We start from the raw sequence: 21,580 nt of genomic DNA, 5'->3' as shown, positions 1-21,580 counted from the left end.
TCCTTCCAACTTTACAGATGTGTCCTCAAATATCATTGCAGTTGTACCAAGCAGCCATCTTGTCTGCCATTCTGTGAGGCTTTTAGCGCCGGACATGATTTTTGCATTTTATTTTTACTGAAAAAGTGTCTTAAGGCCCATACACACCCAGCGATTTTGAGCTGAAAGCAGCTCAATTTAACTGTTATAGCTTCTTTCAGCTCAAAAGCCGCCCAGTGTGTATGGCCAAGTGATGAGTGCTGATGCGCGCTTCCACATCATCACCATCCACCCCTGCTCATCTGCAGGAATATCCTTTCCTGAAATTATATTAATAGACCTTTATCTTAAGCTCCTGACATTTACGGTTTTCCTGAGCCCATAAAATGTTAACAGCAGATATTCAAGAACATTTCCAAGCATGTTACACTTAAAAAAAGCTATTTTCAAAGAAAGCAAGATTCTTATTACACTGCAGTAACTGTCAGTTTCTAGACATAAGTAACACAATACTTGTTGAAACATTATTCTACCTAGTCTCTATAGTCTTAAGGTGCCCACAGACGCATCGATACTGGCGTGCGTTCTGTGCTTAACTAGCAAACATAGCATCGCATCGTATGCCTTGTGCATGCGATGCGATGCTATGCGATAAAAAGCTAGTACAAAAAGTATGTGCAGCACATACTTTTTGTACTGTGCGATGAGGTGCCGCGGGAGCGCGCACCCCATCACATAGCATCGCACCGCCGGGATCGGTGCGTGTGTGGGCACCATAAGGATTGGAATAGACAATTTTTTTAGTAAAATGGATGCTCTCATTTACTTCATCTTAGAATCCTTAAAAACTTTAAGGTGGAGGGGTTTACTATGGTGGGGGGGGGGGGGGGGGGGGGCTTGGTATTCAATCTGTGCTGATGTTTCCAATAATCAGAAATCTCATCTCTTTTCGAGAATTTTCGATTAAATCTTCTTTCAACCTATTCAATCCCGGCTGCTTTGAATAGACATACAGAACAGTATAACAAGATTGAATATCCCCATTATAACATAAATACAGCAAACTTTATATAGGAGACGCTTCAAGCAATATTATTGGGAAATAAATAAACTAAATAGAGATAATTTTAACAAGCCCCCTTATGCATGAGATGGTAGATGGGCTTTGAGGGTGGCACATAACATACTAGGGAAAAAATTAAGCATTTGGTTACAAACTCAGTAAAATTACCTGTAATGTTAAATCCTCTTCCAGACGGTCAGTGCAGTTTATTCGTTCTATTATGTGATCTGAACCTGAATAATCCAAAACAGTGCCCCTGACACTTATTTCCCTTTTAAACCTGCTCACAACAAAATTGCCATTGAGGACAAAATTTCCTTGAATGTCAGACAGAGCTATTGTAAATCAAATAAAAGAATGGAAATATGTTAGATACTGTATGTTACTTTATCTGTATCATATTTCATAGAAAATACTAATTAGCATGAGTGGAAGAAATATCAGGATTGGAATTTTTTTTTAATTAATTTACTTTGGTATCAGTGTAATACACCATTTGTAATTAAGTAAATTACAGTAATTAGTACGCCATATTGTATAGCCAATAAATAAGATCAAACATATTGAAATCAATACATATTTCTTAAATAGTTGATTTTTTTATTATTTATTCTGGTTTTTTTTTATGTAGCTCAGTATATTCCTTTGTGCTTTATTTAAAAATATGGTTATGTAGACTTTTATGTAGAAATTTAGATTTTTCTGGATAAGGCGTCTCCAAAAATTTGAGAACTTATCTAAAGGCCCATACACACTAGACAATACTGTCTAGGGCTTTCTGAGCGTTATTGTGGACAATATCGCCTAGGGTGTACGCTCCCTGTCGTTAACGATACACACTCCCACAATTAGTTAATGTCCCCTTCCCTCGTTTAAGGGAAGTCATCGCTAATGATGGCCATGCTGCCGCGGCAGCACAGTCATCGTTTTCACCACCGGGTCCCCGAGGCAGGCAATATCGGCAGCAGGGTAACATTGTTATGTGTGTATTGGCCTTTACTCAATACATATTTAGAGGAACTAATGACCTTTTCCACACTACCTTCTAATTTCCCTAATAAAGTTGTATTTCTGAGCCCCCTCACAGTGCCTGTAGGATAAAAGTGTTAGAAACCATGTGTGTGATATGACTACCAAGCAGCACTTGTTTTCGTGTATACAGTGTCTCCAGCTAAAACCAAGCAGCTATACTGGATGAGTCAGTAAAAGAAAAGAAACACAAACTTCTCACAAAGGGCCTTATTCTGATCGGTGCGGCCCGATCAGAAATATGCGGTCATGTCCGTGCAGGCGAATCCCCGCCTTCCATACGGATCGCCACCTCCGTCCGTACGCGGATATGTGGCGATCCGCATGAAATTGGACGGGGATACGCCTCCTCCGTCTTGGGAGCAGCCCCTGCATTCGATGGTCGCCGAACATCGAATGCAGGGCCGCACGCTCCACCAGGTCCCGCCACACAAGACCACACGGACACTTGTCCGTGTGAAATCATGTATGGGGGCGGGCAGCTGACATCCGGCGATGTCAGATGCCCGCCCCCTACACACGCGTCACGGCCTCATTACCATGCATACGCCCCGCGTTTGCATGGGAACGCCCATGAAACGCTGGGCGTATGCATAGGGTAATGAGGCTAAGTAGCCCCTCACGCCCCTCTACGCCCCCTGTGAGGCGTATAAAGAATACGTGCGGCGAAATCGCCTGCACATGCGCAGAGTGACCTCTGCACATGCGCAGACGATCAACATCGGCGGGACGTCCGCATGCGGTAAAATCCGCACCGATCAGAATAAGGGCCAAAGACCCTTATTCTGGTTCACTCTCAGAAGCAATTTCCTTCTCAAATGGACAAAAACCATGTGCACTGCAGATGGGGCAGATATAACATGTGCAGAGAGAGTTAGATTTGGGTGAGTTATTTTGTTTCTGTGCAGGGTAAATACTGACTGCTTTATTTCTACACTGCTTTATTTCTACAGTATTTCTACACTGCAATATAGAACCCCACCCAAATCTAATTCTCTGTGCGCAAGTAACATCTGCCCCACCTGCAGTGCACATGGTTTTGTCCATTTGAGAAGGAATTTGCCTCTGAGAGTGTACCAGAATAAGGCCCAAAATTTCACATTCTCCATACTAAAGCATACAAAGACCAATTACCAAACTCTGTATCAAAAACACTGTCTGAAACCAAATTTGGCAATATGCATTTGATGTGACAATTAGCACGTGCAGCACCTTGGACAGCAGACAGATAACTATCTGTAGTCACAAATAAGAAAATGTAATATTGCATTGTTTTCATTATGTGTGTGTGTATATATATATATATATATATATATATATATATATATATATACACATATACACACACACACATATATATACAAGTTAAATAAATAGAAACTTTAGGTCATGCCAGTGAGTCAATTTGGAATGACAATTGGTGGCAGTTGTGTGACTCCCCTATTTGAATTTTGAACTGTGCCGCTGCCCCACCTCTGGAGCGCCACTGTCAACTACATTTAAAAATGCTTGGATTTTGAGGCAATGTCTAGGATAGTATTTCCCAACCTGGGACCTCAAGGCACACCATACGTCCAGTTTTAGTGAAATCCATGCTTAAGCTCAAATAGATAAATCAAAATAGCTGAGTTAGTAACTAAGTCACATGTGCTATACTTAAAAACTGGACAAATAGTGTGCATTGAGGACAGTGGTTGGGAATCCTTGCTCTAGGCATTACGTTTGATGCCAAATTAAAACGGACATGTATTAAACGTTACAGAACTAATAGAATCATGTAGAAATAACATGAATATACTATAGAGGGATGGGAGTTATTTACCTGTTTAAAAAAAACTCAAGATTTTCTTATAAATCCATAATTCTCAAATAATGATAACTAGTAAGGATTAGTTTCTTGAAAGGATACAGATTGAGGTTATACATTAATATGTACATTATAATAATTATTACATTTGCCACAAATACAAATAAAAATAATAGTTTGTTTACTCCATGCTGAAAGAATCCCTCACCTCATATTTGCACACAAATTGGGAATTTGGTAGTTTTAGTTTTATAAAACACAACCATGATTTACAAGATCACATAATTAATAAATCCAATCTTTGAAAACATTTACCGAGGTAATTGTCATCATCCGTTCGACCAGAGTAGCTATGCTGATGAATATCAATGTTTGTTGCTCCAGCAGGAATTTTTACTATGGTATTGTACCCTGAGAATGAAAATGAAATACTGTATAATATTCTGTTTTATGATACATTTAAAACGAATGAGATAATATAACAAGCAGTGGCTATGGCTATATTCACAAATCATAGAAAGTAGTACATTTCCCATCTGCTGTATATATAAAAACATTTATGGCAAAGGTTACAGACAGTATTGGTGTTTAATGAAAACAAAGTTGATATATCTAATGGAAGATTAACACTTTGAGTGCCAACATCTCTGTGAGAGATGTGCAAAATATCCGCAAAAAATGCCAGCGTTGCTCACATTTGTTATATAAATTCAAAGAAAAAATGTTGTGTAAAAAAAAATTATGGGCGAGATGTAATAGAATGCAAATTTGAGACTTTTGTGATTTTTAGACAATAAATGGCAGAATGCACAAGTTTTACGAAAATCGCACATGTAATAGGATGAGAATTGCCGTAATTTGACATGTTATTTTCTCTCACACTTCCATTCGCATACAGGTGTTTTCCCATTATAATGTCTACAGCTTACAAATGTAATAACAACTCAAATAGACCAGATTCTAAAAGTAAAAAAAAAAATGGCGTAGGGTCCCCCCTACTGGGCATAACCAGCCCCTGGCTCTGAGTTGAACCTGGTTCCAAAAAAAAAAAAAAACACACACACCCATAATAGTAGAACTTTATTACTTTAATTTTACACCAATATACATTACCCTTCCTCGCTCCAGCTCAACCCGCACAATGTATGTGTGTTTTTATTTTAACATTCTTTATACAGGTAAAATCCAAGTCTAAGGGGCCCATTAATGCCCCGAATCCTGGGACCAAGTCCCAGAATGCGGGGGTGGCCTTCTGGGACTTGTATATATCACAAAGAATGGGTATTTCTAAGCACGCTCAATCTCAAAATAAATTTATATAATTACGTGTCCAGGAGTAATGGAACAAATGGAAGGGTATATTCATGTTCCTGGGGGACTGAACTATCCCTCATTGGTGTTTTTTTCTATTGCCACTCAGAGCGCAGTGAGTTCTGTACAACAAACCTTTTCTTGTATTGCTGGGACTTGTAGTTTGACTGTAAAAAGCAATGTTTTTTTATTGTAATTTTAGCCTGGCGTCCACTGCCCTCGGACGCTGGTATTGCATGTTTTTTATTTAAAGAAACCTTTAGATGTAACAACCATTCTAAAGAAGACAAGTTGCTATAGGCAACTTTTCTGTGCATTCTGTTTAGGTTATATACACCTCCCACCTGGTCCTATGTCCCACAAATCAGAATTATTACAGTGTACTTGATTTCTTTACTATATTAGAGGACTACTTCTTTGTTTATATTGGCGGTTTATAAGGAGGGTTTGATGGTATGCTCATTGCACTTTCCTAATTAAGCAGTATTCTGAGCAAACATTTTGCTTTTACTTATCTCTGAAACATAATGGCATATATTCAATGCCGTGGGCGAGCGGTGACTGCGAGCAGGACTTTTTGCTCGCAGTCACCGCTCACCCTGTCAGTATTCAACTGACCCCCCCTCATTCGCAAATTCCCCCTCGCTCCGTTTTTTGAGCGAGGGGGAATTTGCGAATGTGCCTCCAAAAGCTGCGAGAGCCGAGGCTAATTACAGCGAGTTTGCTGCACTAGCCTCGGCTCTCACAGTTTAGGGGAATCCTCGCAGTTCTGTGACTGCGAGGATTCCCCCGGAACGTTGCATAGTGCGAGCGGCCGGCGCGGGGGTTAAACTGCGAGGATCACTGGTTTTCTGTGATCCTCGCAGTTTCACCCCCTTTGCCGGCCGCTCGCACCAGCATTGAATACTGCACATTGTGGTCACTGAACGCAAGTCTTATAGGGGCGACACACATAGCGATATTTAGGCATTTTCTAAGCGATTTGACTTACTTTCTGTAGATTACTTAGAAACTAAGCATACATTGCTGTGTGTGTGTGGAGGCTATAGCGATATAGATGCGCGGCGGTATCGATTTAAGTAGAAGAATGAGCATGTGCCATCAATCTAGTCATATTGCTTAGTAAGAGCCTGCATATCGGCGGCCTTTAGTGTAGCGTGGTTTTTTTTGTGCTCAAGCGACCAGCGATTTTCCTCATCTGGACACTCCTCAGAGTACCGTAGTGCAATGTTCCCTCTAATTTTACGAAGGCTGTGTGCGGCTAAAGATTGTGGCTGTGAAACTTTGGAAGGAAATTTTTATTTTTGTGCGTCACATATATAACTGTAAATTGATGTTCAGCATTTGTGTAAACTTTACTTCAAAATTATTTTAAACATTCAAAACACAGCACACAATGGAGTTAATGGGTGAAACACACATTAATTGAGTTCACAACTGCAAAAATGGACCACTGCTGCTTTGTGCGCTCTGTTGTAATGTCTGTGCGCACGCTTGTCAAGTTGTGTGCGCGCGCATACGCGCACAGCTTAGAGGGAACACTGCCGTAGTGTCTGCTTGGACATGTTATTTGCCTTTGCACACACAGTTTGCACCATTTCTCTCGACGTATCTACCCTTTAAAACTAAATTTTTTAAAGGGGTGATGAGTGTGGAGCAAGTGGTGCATACATGCTGGTGTATGACACTCTAGTAAAGTGTCATGGTTTACAATCACAAAGGAACATACTGTGGTGAAAGCTTCCAAAGAAATTGGATTTATTTAACTCAATAAGACAGACAACATGCAAAGTGGGATAAGAAAAAGTCAAGTCATATTGCAAAGTCTTGCCATTCCACTACAACCTGGCAGCATTGAAATTAACCTTCTCCATCACTGCAGTACTTTGCAGGCCTCATCGTGTGGTGTTTCACTGCAGATAATTGTGCAGAGAACAGCACACCAACACAATCCACTCAATTTTATCCACCCTGAGGTTGATAGCGGTGTGTAAGATGCAAAACCTCCAACACATATGATCTCAAACACATTTTCAACTATGCGGCGGGCTCTTGATAGCCGATAGTTGAAAATAAATTTCTCATAGGAGAGCTTTTGTTAGGGGAATGGCTTCATGGTATGGGCATGAAGAGCAAAATCCTAGTTGGTACCAAAGAGAAAATTTAGCCCATGCGTGCATTCTTCTGCCTCAGGTAGGTTTAACGGATTACTCATCAGCCTTTCATAAAATGGAGTGTCATTTATCAAACCCTGTCTGATGCACGTAAATTCTTCCCAATATCCACAAATATGAACTCATAGTTTGCATTAACCATGGCCATAAGAACTATACTGAAATATCCCTTGTATTTGCAAAACAAGTGTCCACTTTTAGCAGGAGCAGTAATGCGGATGTGCTTTCCATCAATGGCACCCCCACAATCTGTTCTTCAAACACCTGTGCAATTCAACTGTAGTTTTAGGGAACTAGAAAGAAAACATATAAATAATTATTAAACATTGCATTTATAAGCAGATTTATCTGTGTATAAAATGTCAAGTAAATATGCACTACAAAAGGTATTATGTGAACAGGGTGAATTCCAATAGATGACATAGCACCACCCCACATGTCAGAATTTAAAATGGCTGCCACCCAACCCCCATAGCATGATAAAGCATACCTCAGAGGTTTGTTGTTACTTACTGAACTGTGACTGTATGGGATGTCTACTGTTCAGAAACATATTTAACATTGAAGTTTGCTGCAGTTACATTGTGCAAACATAATGCCCCCCCCCCCCTAGTTGCCCACAACATGCGCTTGATGAAGGTCACAAAGTACATGCAATCTTTACCTTCAAGTACTCGTTGCATCAAACGTTGTATAATGCCCGACACATCTCTGGAATGATCACCCCCAGTGGCTGTGGTGAATTTGATGTCCTCAGAGATCTGCCAGTCATCAAATAGCGCAGTGTCGCCACCAGCCGGTCATGCTCAGAGATAAGTCTGCACATATGGGTGACTTGCCGCTCTATATGGGGAGAGAAAAGCTGCACAAGCTCCTGGAACATCTTGTCATTCATCGTCAGGTAATTTCTGTAGTCCAGTGGATTATTCTCCGAAATCTCACGCAAACGCTGTGTGTGAGACCGCATCTCCCGGTGCTGTAGCCACTGCTTCACCCAGCAGGAACGAGCAAGTCTGCGCTCCCTGCTGCGCCGATGCGCTTTCTGGTCCATATCCAAGACCGCAAGCTCCTGGCAGTACAGCAATAAAACTTCATCCTCATCATATAACATGTATTGATCGATGATCAAAAAGAACAGCTTTGTTAAGGACAGGCCCAAACAAAATAACTGCACTCCAAGCTCTGTAAACTCCAACCAGCCAGCTAGAAAATGCAGTTATTTTGCTCATACTATGTGGCTGGCACATATTACTATGTGTGTAGGCTCTATAAGACTTGGGTCTGATTCAGAGTTGATCATAGATGTGCAAATTCGCAATTTGTTAAATTTTGACATGACTGCACATGCGTACAGATCATAGCGCACACGCGTGTGCCAAAATAGTAACAAAAATAGCAAGAGGATCTAATCAAATCCCCTTGGAAGTTGACTGACAGGAAGTCAGCATTTGGGGGTGGAAACCTGCTATTTTCAGGGGTTTCAGAAAAAGCACAAGCGTTGATCAGCCTGTCTGTGTCGCAAAGTTGTGGAAGGATCTCACATTTGCACAGACTGGAAAAATGGTGTCTATCTATTCACAGTCATCTGCAACTTTGCAGATGAGCGATCAGGCCTGAATAAGGCCCTTGGTCCTGACAATATCATGAGAAAAATGCATGACACATATAAATTCAACATGCAACACTTTGAGATTTAAAAAACCTTGCCGTTTGGGTGAGATGTTCACTGATTTTGTTCAAAATTTTATTTTTAAAAGGTAAGAAAAGGGATTTTAACATTATTGTGAACAGATCCATGACTTTTTTGTTTGCATTGCATCTCTGTAGAACTGTCCCTCATTTAAATGAAGACACAAAAACCATGATGTCACCCTTGTTAACCCTTAATCACATACATTTTTTGGAAGAAAAAAACCCATCATAACCGAATGTTTCTCTGAAAACAATGACTGACTTGTGATTCAATCAACTGTTCTATTGACAGCTCATTGTCAGTAATGATATACCACAAGATGGCAGTAGTCTTATTATGCCATTGAGAAAATGTTATATGAATTGACAGGCCTATTCACTTTCCACATGAAATGATGTATTGTTTTATAGCAGTTAAGTTAATATACTCATTAAAAAAGAGATCATTGTCCTTTTTTTCTTTTATACTTCAATGAGTTTTGTAAAGATTTTCATCAATTAATAAATATGAGAGATTTCTAGCAGTGTTTCAAAATCTCATGGCCTTAAACAATCATATCACTGACATTCATTTTGACATGGTTATATTTGTATGTTACATTACATGAACCGACATCATTGTAATGGATGACGCCAATGAAGGGAATAGGAAAAACTCTAGGGACAGCACTGTTAAAAGCTATAAATAAGCCAGTAACATACCATCCTGCCTAATGCTTCACTAGCTGGAATGCTAAACAGCCTATGCTGATTTCCAAAAGGAGCCTACAAGTGTCAAGTAAAAATCAGTCTCAGGACAGTGAAAAACTGTTGTCTCATTGGCAGGCTACAAAAATCGCAAGCTCTCATGCTATATGTCTCCAGCACTTTGTTTAAATGTGATTGATCCTTGTAAGCTGGAGTAAGAAAAAAAAAGTAGAATCAGTGTAGTTGTCCTAGTTTAGCAAATACAGGTGAAAGCAATTCTGTGAGCCTTTGAAGAGCCCATAATACAACTTGCTTTGTAATATGGGCTTTCCTAAATGAATCACTCAAATTCGAAGTACTATACATGTGTTTATTAGCTATTTGTTATTTGACACCTATGGTCCCATACTGGTGTCAGTGTCCCCCCTCAATGAATAAAAGCACTATATGCGATTTATACTACAGTTTCATTGCAAGTTTGCAACGAAAGCTCCCCAAAAAATTGTAAGGACAAAAAAAATGGTTATATTTACAATAAGCCATATCTTAGATTATTTCATTAATAAAATGAATAAAGCATTGCAGTGATTGCAGCACCATGCACTCCAAAGCCCAAAAAGTAATGTATTTGAAATTATATCAATGAGAGAGAGAGTCTTGAAGAAAACAACTGTGAAAAACCCTGGATAAAGTGGATGACATTTGATAGGATGAGAACTACAGCTGCTTCATCTGAAAAACACTATTTTTTGTACATATTCATATTGTGAAAATGTTATCCCTTACTGACAATTATCCACTTTTACATTGCTTTTTTTTTTACTATATAAATTAGTGAGGACACCGATGAAACACATACCATACTGAGCGTTATTGAAGGTCCCTGCAACAGTTTTACAGGAGGAGTTATCACCGCCACATATACCACATTTGTCTTTTCTTGCTTTGGAATTTATAACGTGATCACAGCCTGCTTGCTACAGAAAGAGAGAAGAAAATTGATTAATATATCAATATATACTACATATACTTAATTTCACTCAAGTAATAAGCACTTTGGCCAATACCCCTTTTAGACCGCACTCTTGACCCGGGTTATTGCCTGGTCTTTACGTCACCAACCCGGGTGGAAATGTGGTATGAAAGTGCCACCCGGGTGGAGCATTTCTAAGTTGGTCACGACCAGGGATGAAATGGATCTGACCCTGGTTGTAGTGCAGTGTGAACAGTTAACCTGGGCTCTGCTCAAACTATGGAGGCGGCAGCGCTGTCTGCTCCAAGCACTGCCTTCTCCCCCCCCCCCCCCGTGTGACGTCAGAGATCGGGTCGCTCCTGGGACGGATCCATGTACTAATCCTAAATGGGACCTGGTATTTGCGGTCTGAAAGGGCTATAATAGGCGCACATAAAAATGTTACAAACTTTAATAATTGTCACATTTTGTGATGAAATGCCACAAATGCTCTAAAGCTAGGCAGCACAAATAATTATAAAAATTGTTTCTAATTAGGTGTGAAGAAACATCGGCAGCGAAAAAAGATATTTTTCGCAATTCCTCTCCTATATCTAATTAGATTGTGCCCCCAAAAAAGAATTTCTTCCAAAAAAAAAAAGCAGGCGAAACCTTTGTGCTTTCACCATGCAATGACCTATGTTGTTAGTATTTTATCTTAACTGACAAATGTTTTTTATTGAAGAAAAAGGAATTTTCCATGACAAATCTTCCAAAACAATACTAGCATGCACAAAGCAAACAACATAGTATTATCTAATCTGCAATAGTTGTAAAGGATGCAATTTGGGGGGGGGGGGGGGGGGGGGAGAAAAAGAAAGGGAGAAGAAGGAATTAGTAAAGAATAATTTGTAAATAATCACTCAAAGGGTATGCACATGAGCTCAACAGTCAAACCGATAGAACAGTGGGGATGTTTTAGCGGCTGCAAATGGGTGAATAATAGAGCCGTTAAAAGAGTCAATCTTAAAAGTGCTATTGGCTTCCAAGGATAACAACCGGGGGCGTTTTGAAGACAAAGAGAAACAATCATTAATTTTTTGGTTTTGTTTCTTTGGTTCACATATGAAAGAAACAACACACTTCAAAATAAAACCAATCAGCACCGGTCCCAGGATGTAGGCTTCTATAGAGTAACAGCACCAAAAGCTGCCATCCTGGGCTTAGTACATTTGGAAATACGGTAAAAACTGGGCTTATAGTTAAAAATATGGTGAATATCAACAATATAATATAATGTAAAAAACAATACACATATTACATTGCTATTTTAACAAGTTCAAAACAAACATATTATACTTTTATGGAATGAAGCCACCTGACAATTATGTGGTTCTGCATTTGTGGTTTACATATTTATATATGGGGCTAAATGTAATAGCCTCCGAGTTCTGTAGTGTGTAATTTCTGTGTGAACCTGCCAATTTAAAACAAAAATTAGAATTGGTTGCTGCTTTAAAAAAAACAGACAGACTTACAAAAAAGTCCTACATTTACTGAACATGGAGGCTATTATATTTAGCCAATGATGTGAGAGCCTACATAACATGGAATTAATTTTATAATTCATATTTTGGTACAAGGAATCGTATTTTACATAATTGTTGGATATTTTCTTGCTTGGATTTGTTAACACTTACTTTGTAGTGATATTTGAATTTACTGAATAAAATATTGGATGTATTGTATTTACTGATTTTACAGACCACAAAATTAACTTACTCTTCTTGTTTACTTCTCATTTGTCCAACAACTACATCTTGGTCTCTACACATGTATTCACCTCTCTTTCCTGCCAGGACAGAGACTCACCTGTCATACCCCAGTATATGCCTGAATTTTGCTTTTTGGCTATAAAAGAGTGATTTGAATATCACGGATATGTAATGGTTAGCATTACTACCTCACAGCACTGAGGACATGGGTTTGATTCCCACCATGGCCCTAATTGTGCAGAGTTTGTATATTCTCCCCGTGCTTGCGTGGGTTTCCTCCGGGTACTCTGGTTTCCTCTCACAATCCAAATCTATCCAGAAATTTCCCAAGCTCTCAACCTGGAGCAGCCAACATGAAGTACAATCTGATTATCAAAATGACTAAACTACAGGGGAACATGCTGGTGATTGGCTACTGGAGCAGGGCAATTGCAGCATAGGGCTGGCCCACTTTTAGTGCTCTCTGTCCAACCTTTTGTAGCCAGTCTTATTTTTTCTTATGACTATCGTAACACATTGTTTTTATTTTATTATTTGATAAGAAAAATATGTGATGCTGCTGCACCTTCATATAATGCCCACATGAACTACCAGGTTCATATATGTGTGTGTAAATCTGTCTGATACTAATCAGTGCCTCCCCATCCACTAACCGTATCGCATGTCACCGCTTCTGTTGGCCCTGATACCACCTCTTTGCTGACACACCCACATTTCCCATATTTTCTCCTTCAGTCATCTCTCATGTAATTTCCTATCAGCCACCTCTTCTGGAAGTCACAATATTTCCTAGATTTCCAAAAGTAATCCTTGACCAAACTAAAGTTACCTCTCTCATTCACCCACTCCTTTTCTTATAATACCAATGCCGTCTTCTCTATTGGCAAATTATGATGTTATGTTAAGGAATTCTTATATCTTCACTCTGTCCATCCCCTTTCCCCTTAACATCTACTACTTTTATCCTATTTTAAGAATCAGCCCATTTTTCATCATGGAAGCTACCAAAACTCTTATCCATGTCCTCATCAGTTCTGACCTACAGTATATTACAGTAGCCTACTTCTCCCTGGCCTTCCAAACTCCACAGTATTGTTCTTCTATCTATCCTTTACTCTGTTTCACAACTTAATATTCTCGTTACCTATGCTGTCCCCCAGGGCCGGATTAAGCCTTCGGGGGACCCGGGGCACTTTAGACAGGGGGGCCCCCTCCCCCTTATCATTACTGGCCGTAAACTGTGTAAAGGCAGTATAAACTTGGTCAAAAGGTAACTGCAGGGGGGGGGGGATTAATATATATATATATATATATATATATATATATACATACATATATATATACTGTGTGTTTCCTAAGTAGCTATCCCTACATGTCTGCAACATTATTCCCACTTAAGAGAGTAATATTGTTGCGCACAAGTCTGACAGTACCAGCCCGCACGCTGTGAACTTAGAGCATTACTTTCATTGTTTCCCCAGATCAGCTTTGATCTCCCTAACAAGCTCATTGTGCCATTTACACATAATTATCTAACTCTCTAAATCGCTAACTTTGCTGATTTATCCTGCTCTGTACCCAGCAATGATTACGCACAATGACATGTTAGACAGTCCGCTGTTTTTAAATGTGTTTATTGTATTCTGTCACTTGTGTTAGGTAGCAATATCTTCCCCGACACACCTCCCGCTCTGACTGAACTGGTTGGCGCAGCGGCTCACTGATGACGTCATAGAGCTCAGTGGATGGCGCACATACTGGGAGTAATTTTGAATTTGCACTGGGTGTCTGTCACTTGATATGGCTATATATGTAAGTACATGTTCTGCTTATCTTTATGTCTTGATAAAGGGTCAAGGATCCGAAACGTTGGCATGATATACCCTTGTGGGTCTCTATTTCTGATCACCATTGCTGTGTGCTGTGAGTGCCTGATAATCTTTTGACTTATATATATATATATATATATATGCATATATACAGTAGACAGCGGCGGCACTCGCAGGTCTTTGAGTGCCGCCGCTGTGTAATTGTGTAATGTATATTGTAAGCGCTTCCAACATTCTGGAAGGCACCCGGGCATCAATTACTTCTTCAAAACCAGTGGAGTGCCAGTCTCTCTGTCTCTCTCTCTATATATATATATATATATATATATATATATATATATATATATATATATATATATATATATTTACAGTATACTGTATATAAAATAATAAGCTGGTGTTTGTCCCTCTGTACCTTACTCTGTAGTAGACCTGACAGGCTCAGCACTGCCTCTGATTAAAAACCTTCCCATGGCAAAGCTGCTGCTGCTGTCCTCCATGGGCCTGAGAAGCATATGATGAGCTCCGCCAAGCAGATCTCAGCACGGGCCTCTCAGCCTCTGACCTCTTATGCAAAGTCTCATGGGACTTAGTCAACTCCCAGTAATGCATTGCGCACTTGTGCAGTCAGTGTGCCTTGGCTCTTGATGCTCAGCACCATTAATCATTGTCCCATTGGCATAGGTGAAGCTACAGCACTACCTCACTCCCAGGCACAAAACCTTTAGCTAAAAAATATATTTTTAAATAAAATACATGCCAACCACAGGGGGCCCCTAGATAGAGAGAGCCCAGGAGTACTGACGCCCTGTGCCCCCCCATTTAATCTGGCCCTGCTGTCCCCATGTGTAAGTCACTTCACTATTTATTCTTCCCATTTAGCATGAAACGTCTCTCTGTCAACTAACATTAAAGTATTTATGTGGGCTCTAAGGTGGTGCGGTTCCATAGGTTTTATGGGGGTAGCCCAGGGGTACTGACGCTATGTGCCCCCCCATTTAATCTGGCCCTGCTGTCCCCATGTGTAAGTCACTTCACTAGTTATTCTTCCCATTTAGCATGAAACGTCTCTCTGTCAACTAACATTAAAGTATTTATGTGGGCTCTAAGGTGGTGCGGTTCCAAAGGTTTTATGGGGGTAGCAGACTCCATAGGTTATCATGTTGCTGGATTTACTGTATCACCATTTCTCATCCTCCCTTTTTCTGGGGCCACTCCCAACCACTGGAATAACTTCCTACGTTCAATTAGACTTCCACCCAGCCTCCTAAACTTCAAACGTACAATTAATAGGCAATTTAACCCTCTCTTCCTAATTTTGGTGTCTCTGTCCTTCCTACTTTCCTTATTGTTCAAGCTAAATTTACCATATAATTTCTAATTTGTAACATCTTGCAAGCATAGCTCTCTCCCATTTGTATTCTCTACATAATTATGTTATTGCACGCTATAATTATGTATTTATGTAATTTGTTTTTATTCATGTAACTGGTTTGTTCTATTCCATATATATATATATATATATATATATATATATATATATATATATATATTCCCCTACAGTAATCTCAGATTCTAAAATATGAATCAGAGGCAAATGTTCCAGTGGTATTAGCTACATGGAAAAATCATTAAATACATAGCTTTTTAATACAGATACTGTTCTTTGGTTGATTGGAATTGGATTATATTTTAGGAAGGAAGTAGAGATGGCATACAACAGCTTGAATGGCAGAACATGGTTAATCAACTCAGAAAAGTAGGAAAAAAGGACCTGGAGAAATAATGTCAGCAACACATAAAACAGCCATAGCTGTGCTTAATGGAGTCACACACAATAGGAACAGAGTAGATGTGGTTGGCTTCCACTTAATATTTCAGAAATATAGGTTACATTTCTAAAATGTACAACTTAAAATTATTTTTTTTTATCATATCTTTAACCAGAATATTTTGGTTGGAGAGCTAAATGATAGAGATAAAAGGTCTATATAGAGATAAAATGAGGATAATATTAATATGTATAACGAAATAAATAACATTTTATGTTATTAATATTATTTCATACCCTGCATAATCCTTGAACACACAGGTCATCTGAATCAGGACTGCAAGAAGTACCATCTGTAACTCTGTCTTTCAGCTGGTAATAGGATGATGTCCCAGAAACACGACAAAATAGCTTGCAGCGATCTTTCATTAAGACTGTACAAATAATACAATATGATTTCTGTTACTGTAAAGCTTCTCTTCCAATTACAGTTTTGGTTTGCGTCAGAAAAAGAAGATATTGATAATACTTACTGCCACTATATTTTGGGATCCAGCGTACACTGGTTGTAAGACCATTGATGTTGAAATGTTTACCATCAAAGTGAGAACACTGCACATCTCTAAAATCTTTCTTTCCTTTGGGACAAGAATCAGTATTACAAGATCTAAATTTCATCCTCCTCCCCACACAGTAGTTGCCTCCATTTTTAGCCCTGTAACAGAGTTAAAATTATAAACAGAATTTATTATTTCCTACTGTAACACACAGAAAAAAACACAGTAAGGCACATTTTTTAAAGCGGCAATCATTTACACTGCAAAACCAGTTTGATTTTGAAGTGTAAATGATTGCCGCTTTAACAAAAACTGGAGATTTCTTACCAATTCTCTCACTTTTTGAATCTTTCATCTATTAAATTTCAACCACTGTATCAAGCATTAGGAGACTGACATATCTTTATGTTTGTATAAAGAATTGCTTTTAATGCTGCGCCTAATTTAAGTGGTTCTGTGGCAGCTCTGTTAAAGGATTAAGTTTAATATAGATAAAGAAACAAAGTGCTTTGTAATAAAATAAAATTGCAATACCATTAATAAAAATGAAAAATAATAAAAGCAATGTTTAAGCTCTTTTATATATATTTGCAGAGTCCTGTTCCGTGCCTGAGACTTTTTTGCAGGAGATGTAGAGTGTGCATATAAGAACTAACTTTCCCTTACTATGAGTTGGTAGTTGGTAGGGATACACTGCTCCTGAGGAAGGTACCAGTTTGGTGCCGAAACGAGTTGAGCCATTACTTCATCTGAGCTCCGAACCAGCATTCCATCCACATCACAGGACCCGACCGTCTCCACCCTTTGCCAAGTGAAGTTAAATTTGCCTACTGTGGACCATTCCAGACGGACTGCTCATTGATACATCAGGGTAACCAACTCACCAAGCTGAGTAATATTCCAGAACTCTTATACCATATATACCCCCATTTTCATTGCAATAATCATCCATATTCTATATCCATGTGATGAACTATCTCCACCACTAAACAATTGGAGATCCTCAAGGCCTTATTGGAGACCAGATATATTGTGGAGAAATTCTCCATTTCCCTCTATTATGCAGGAATAATTGGTTGCAACCTCTACCCATCATTGTTTTTACACAATTTTTGCATTTTATATATTTTTATGGTACTTATGTAGTATCTGGGCTGCCGATTTTTTGATTGTATGCCTTAACTTAAGGCATACAATCAGATGCGATGCGATGCGATATCGCATCGCATACGACCATATCGCATGCGATGCGATGCGATGACCCAATTTTTCCATAGGATTCAATGTTAAAATGGACTGAGTCCATTTTAACATGGAATTCAATGGGAAAAAGGGGTCCTTTTCATACCCCTACTATCCAAGTGGGCATGGAGTTGGATACAAACCTGTGGCGAGCGTAGCGAGCCACCGAGCCCGAAGTGTGGCGAGCGAAGCGTGCCCCGCGAGGGGACGGTATTCTGTGTCCGCTCGCCACGCTTCGGGCTCGGTGGCTCGCTGCGCTCGCCACAGGTTTATATCCAACTCCATGCCCACTTGGATAGTAGGGGTATGAAAAGGACCCCTTTTCCCATTGAATTCCATGTTAAAATGGACTCCGTCCATTTTAACATTGAATCCTATGGAAAAATCGGGTCCATCGCATCACATCGCATCGCATGTGATATGGTCGGATGCGATGCGATGCGATGGACCCGATTTCAAAATCGGCAGCCCAGTTAGTACATAAGTACCATTTTTATTTATTTTTCTTTTTTCTTTCCTTTTTTTCATTCAACATGGTCATATTTATCTTATCATGTATGTATATGTGTATACATTAAATTGTTCAATTTTACGGTTGTGATTCTCTCAGTGAAACCCAGTGCTGCTCAAAACCCCTTTTCTTTACCATTTTTGCTTTCTTTGAGGGATCCCACAATCCCCTCTAGAGCAGCAGCCTGAAGCCACTCCTTTTATATCTTGGCTGTGTGCTTAGGGTTGTTGTCCTGCTGAAAGATGAACAGTCGCCCCAGTCTGAGGTCAAGAGCAATCTGGAGCAGGTTTTCATCTAGGATATCTGTCTAACATGCTGCATTCATCTCTCCCTCTATCCTGACTAGTCTCCCAGTTCCTGCCACTGAAAAACATCCCCACAGCATGATGCTGCCACCACCATGCTTCACTGTAGGGATGGTATTGGCCTGGTAAGGAGTGGTCCTCCAAACAGGATGCCTGGCATTCATGCCAAAGACTTCAATCTTTGTCTCCTCAGACCAGATAATTTTGTTTATTATGGTCTAAGAGTCCTTCAGGTGCATTTGGCAAACTGAAAAAGAGACAAGCACAAGGCGAGTCGAGCAGCGCTTGTGCTTGTCTCTTTTTCTGTTTCTTTCTGGTGGGGAGTGACTACCCCCATATTTTGAGCAGCTGCTTACATTGAAGCAACAGCTCATATCAAAGCGCCTGTATATTGCCTCGGGAATATTTCCTTGTCCGCATTTGGCAAACTCCAGGCAGGCTGCCATGTACTTTTTACTAAGGAATGGCTTCCAACTGGCCATTTTACCATACAGGCCTGACTGGTGGATTGCTACAGAGATGGTTGTGGAAGGATCTCTGAGAAAATTCTGGAAGGTTCTCTGAGGAATGCTGTAGCTCTTACAGAGTGACCATCACCTCCTCTGGTTCCAAGCTTCTTCCATTTGTAAATGAGGTCTGCTCATTGGGACCTTAAAAGTAGCAGATATTTCTCTGTACCCTTTCCCAGATTTGTGCCTCTAGACAATCCTGTCTCAGAGGTCTACAGACAATTCCTTTGACATCATGCTTGGTTTGTGCTGTGACATGCACTGTGAAGTGTCGGACCTTATATAGACAGGTGTGTGCCTTTCCAAATCATGTCCAATCAAGCAAAATTACCACTTCAATTAAGCTGTAGGAACATCTCAAGGATGATCGGTGGAAACAGGATGCACCTGAGCTCAATTCTGAACTTCATGGCAAAGGCTGTCAATAATTATGTGCATGCTATTTCTTAGGTTTTTTATATAAATTTGCAAAAATCTCCCAAAAACTTTTTTCATGTTGTCATTATGGGGTATTGGGGGAAATTACTAAGGGAAAATTGTACAAAATAGGTGTATTCGTATACATAAATACACCTATTTTTTACGAATTCGTATTTTCGGGATTTACTATCCTGAAAATACATAAATTCGTATTCGTATTAACAAATACGAATGTATACGCCTTCAATAGAATACGAATAGGAATCATCATTCAAAAGAAATTGGCCGGGGGGACTTGTATAAAAAGTCTCCCCCCGGCTGTGGAATTAACCTGCTGTCTGGTTGGGCCTGGTGCTGGTTCTTAACATGCGGGGGACCCCTAGTCATTTTGTCCCCCTGTATTTTTGGAACCAGGACGGCCCTTGGGCCTTGTGCTGGTTTTAAAAAAATCAGTGGAACCCTACTCGATTGCTTCCCTGATTTATTAAAACCAGGACCAGATCTGTGAGCCTGGGGCTGGTTACTGCTGGGGGTGGGGGGGGGGGGCCCATGCCGGGTTTTTTAAATTATTTTTCTTTTTTTTTTTACACACTGAAGCCGATACTAATTCATATTTTAAAATACCAATTTGTATTTAAAAATACCAATTTGTATTTAAAAATACCAATTTGTATTTAACCCCTTCCTGACACAGCCAGTTTTTGCCTTCCTGACAGAGCCATTTTTTTCAAATCTGACATGTTTCACTTAAGTGGGGATAACTTTTTTTTGCTTTTACTTATCCCAGTGATTTTGAGATTGTTTTCTCGTGACACATTGTACTTCAAGTTAGTGGTAAATTTGGGTCGATACAGTCTGTGTTTTTTTGTGAAAAATACCAAAATGTCGTGAAAAAATGGAAAATTTTGCAATTTGCAAAATGTCACATTTTCTGCTTGAGAGACAAATAAACATACCACTCAAAATAGTTAATAACTAACAAAGACCATATGTCTACTTTATGTTGCCATCATTATTTCAACCTCCTTTTCATTTTTTTGGACACTAGGAGGCTTCAAATATGAATAGCAAATTCTCAAATTTTCAAGAAAATTTCAAACACTGATTTTTTTAGGGACCAGTTCAGTTCTGATGTGACTTTGAGGGACTTTTATGTGAGACACCCCCATAAATGATGCCATTTCAAAAACTGCACCCCTCACAGTATTCAAAACAGCATTTTGGAAGTTTGTTAACCCTTTAGGTGTTTCACAGGAATTAAAACAAAGTGTAGGTGAAATTTCAAAATTTCTTTTTTTTTGCAGAGTTTCAATTTTAATACATTTTTCTAACGAATACAGTAGATTTTACTAGAGAAATGTGACTAAAAATTGATTCCCCCAATTCTTTTGTTTTCATAAATATCCTATATGTGGCCCTAGTGTGCACGTTGACCAAACCACAGGCTTCATAATAGAAGGAGCACCTACTTGATTTTGGAGCCTCCTTTTTATGAGATTTTTTTTTAGGCACCATGTAGGTTTCTAGGCACCATAAGTGCTAAAAGTTAGGAACCTCCCCCACAAGTCACCCCATTTTGCAAACTACACCCTTCAGGGAATTCATTTAGGGGTATAGTGTACATTTCAAACCCCCAGGGGTTTCACCAATTTTGATACAACTGGGCTGTGAAAATGAAAAAATTAAATTTTTCATTTTCACAGCTCAGTTGTATCAAAATTGGTGAAACCCCTGGGGGTTTGAAATGTACACTATACCCCCTGATGAATTCCCTGAAGGGTGTAGTTTGCAAAATGGGGTCACTTGTGGGGGGGTTCCACTGTATGGGTGCTTCAGGGGTCATTCAACCAGAATCTGTGCTGCAAAATCCAAAAATCACTCCTTCCCTTCTGAGTCCTGCCATGCACCCAACTGGTATTTTTTGGTCACATGTGAGCAATTGCCATACTCGGGAGAAATTGGGGCAC

The 21,580-nt window shown here is 39.5% G+C and overlaps 1 protein-coding gene across 2 annotated transcripts in view; it reads right to left on the bottom strand.

Moving 5' to 3' along the window:
• Window positions 1–21,580, bottom strand: part of ADAMTS20 (ADAM metallopeptidase with thrombospondin type 1 motif 20) — a 243,701-nt gene that overhangs the window by 118,955 nt on the left and 103,166 nt on the right. For both annotated transcript variants that reach the window (XM_083182669.1, XM_083182670.1), the window contains 5 exons: window positions 16,603–16,784; window positions 16,367–16,503; window positions 10,602–10,719; window positions 4,194–4,289; window positions 1,211–1,377 (listed from right to left, as the gene is read on the bottom strand). In XM_083182669.1, the coding sequence (XP_083038795.1) occupies window positions 1,211–1,377; window positions 4,194–4,289; window positions 10,602–10,719; window positions 16,367–16,503; window positions 16,603–16,784 (700 nt within the window). The remainder of the gene's footprint in view (window positions 1–1,210; window positions 1,378–4,193; window positions 4,290–10,601; window positions 10,720–16,366; window positions 16,504–16,602; window positions 16,785–21,580) is intronic.

This window comes from Crinia signifera, chromosome 4 (assembly GCF_055691185.1).
Source record: "Crinia signifera chromosome 4, ASM5569118v1, whole genome shotgun sequence".
Taxonomy (NCBI): Eukaryota; Metazoa; Chordata; class Amphibia; order Anura; family Myobatrachidae; genus Crinia; species Crinia signifera.
The sequence above is the reverse complement of the archived record's forward strand: the minus strand, read 5'-3'. Positions and strand labels throughout refer to the sequence as shown.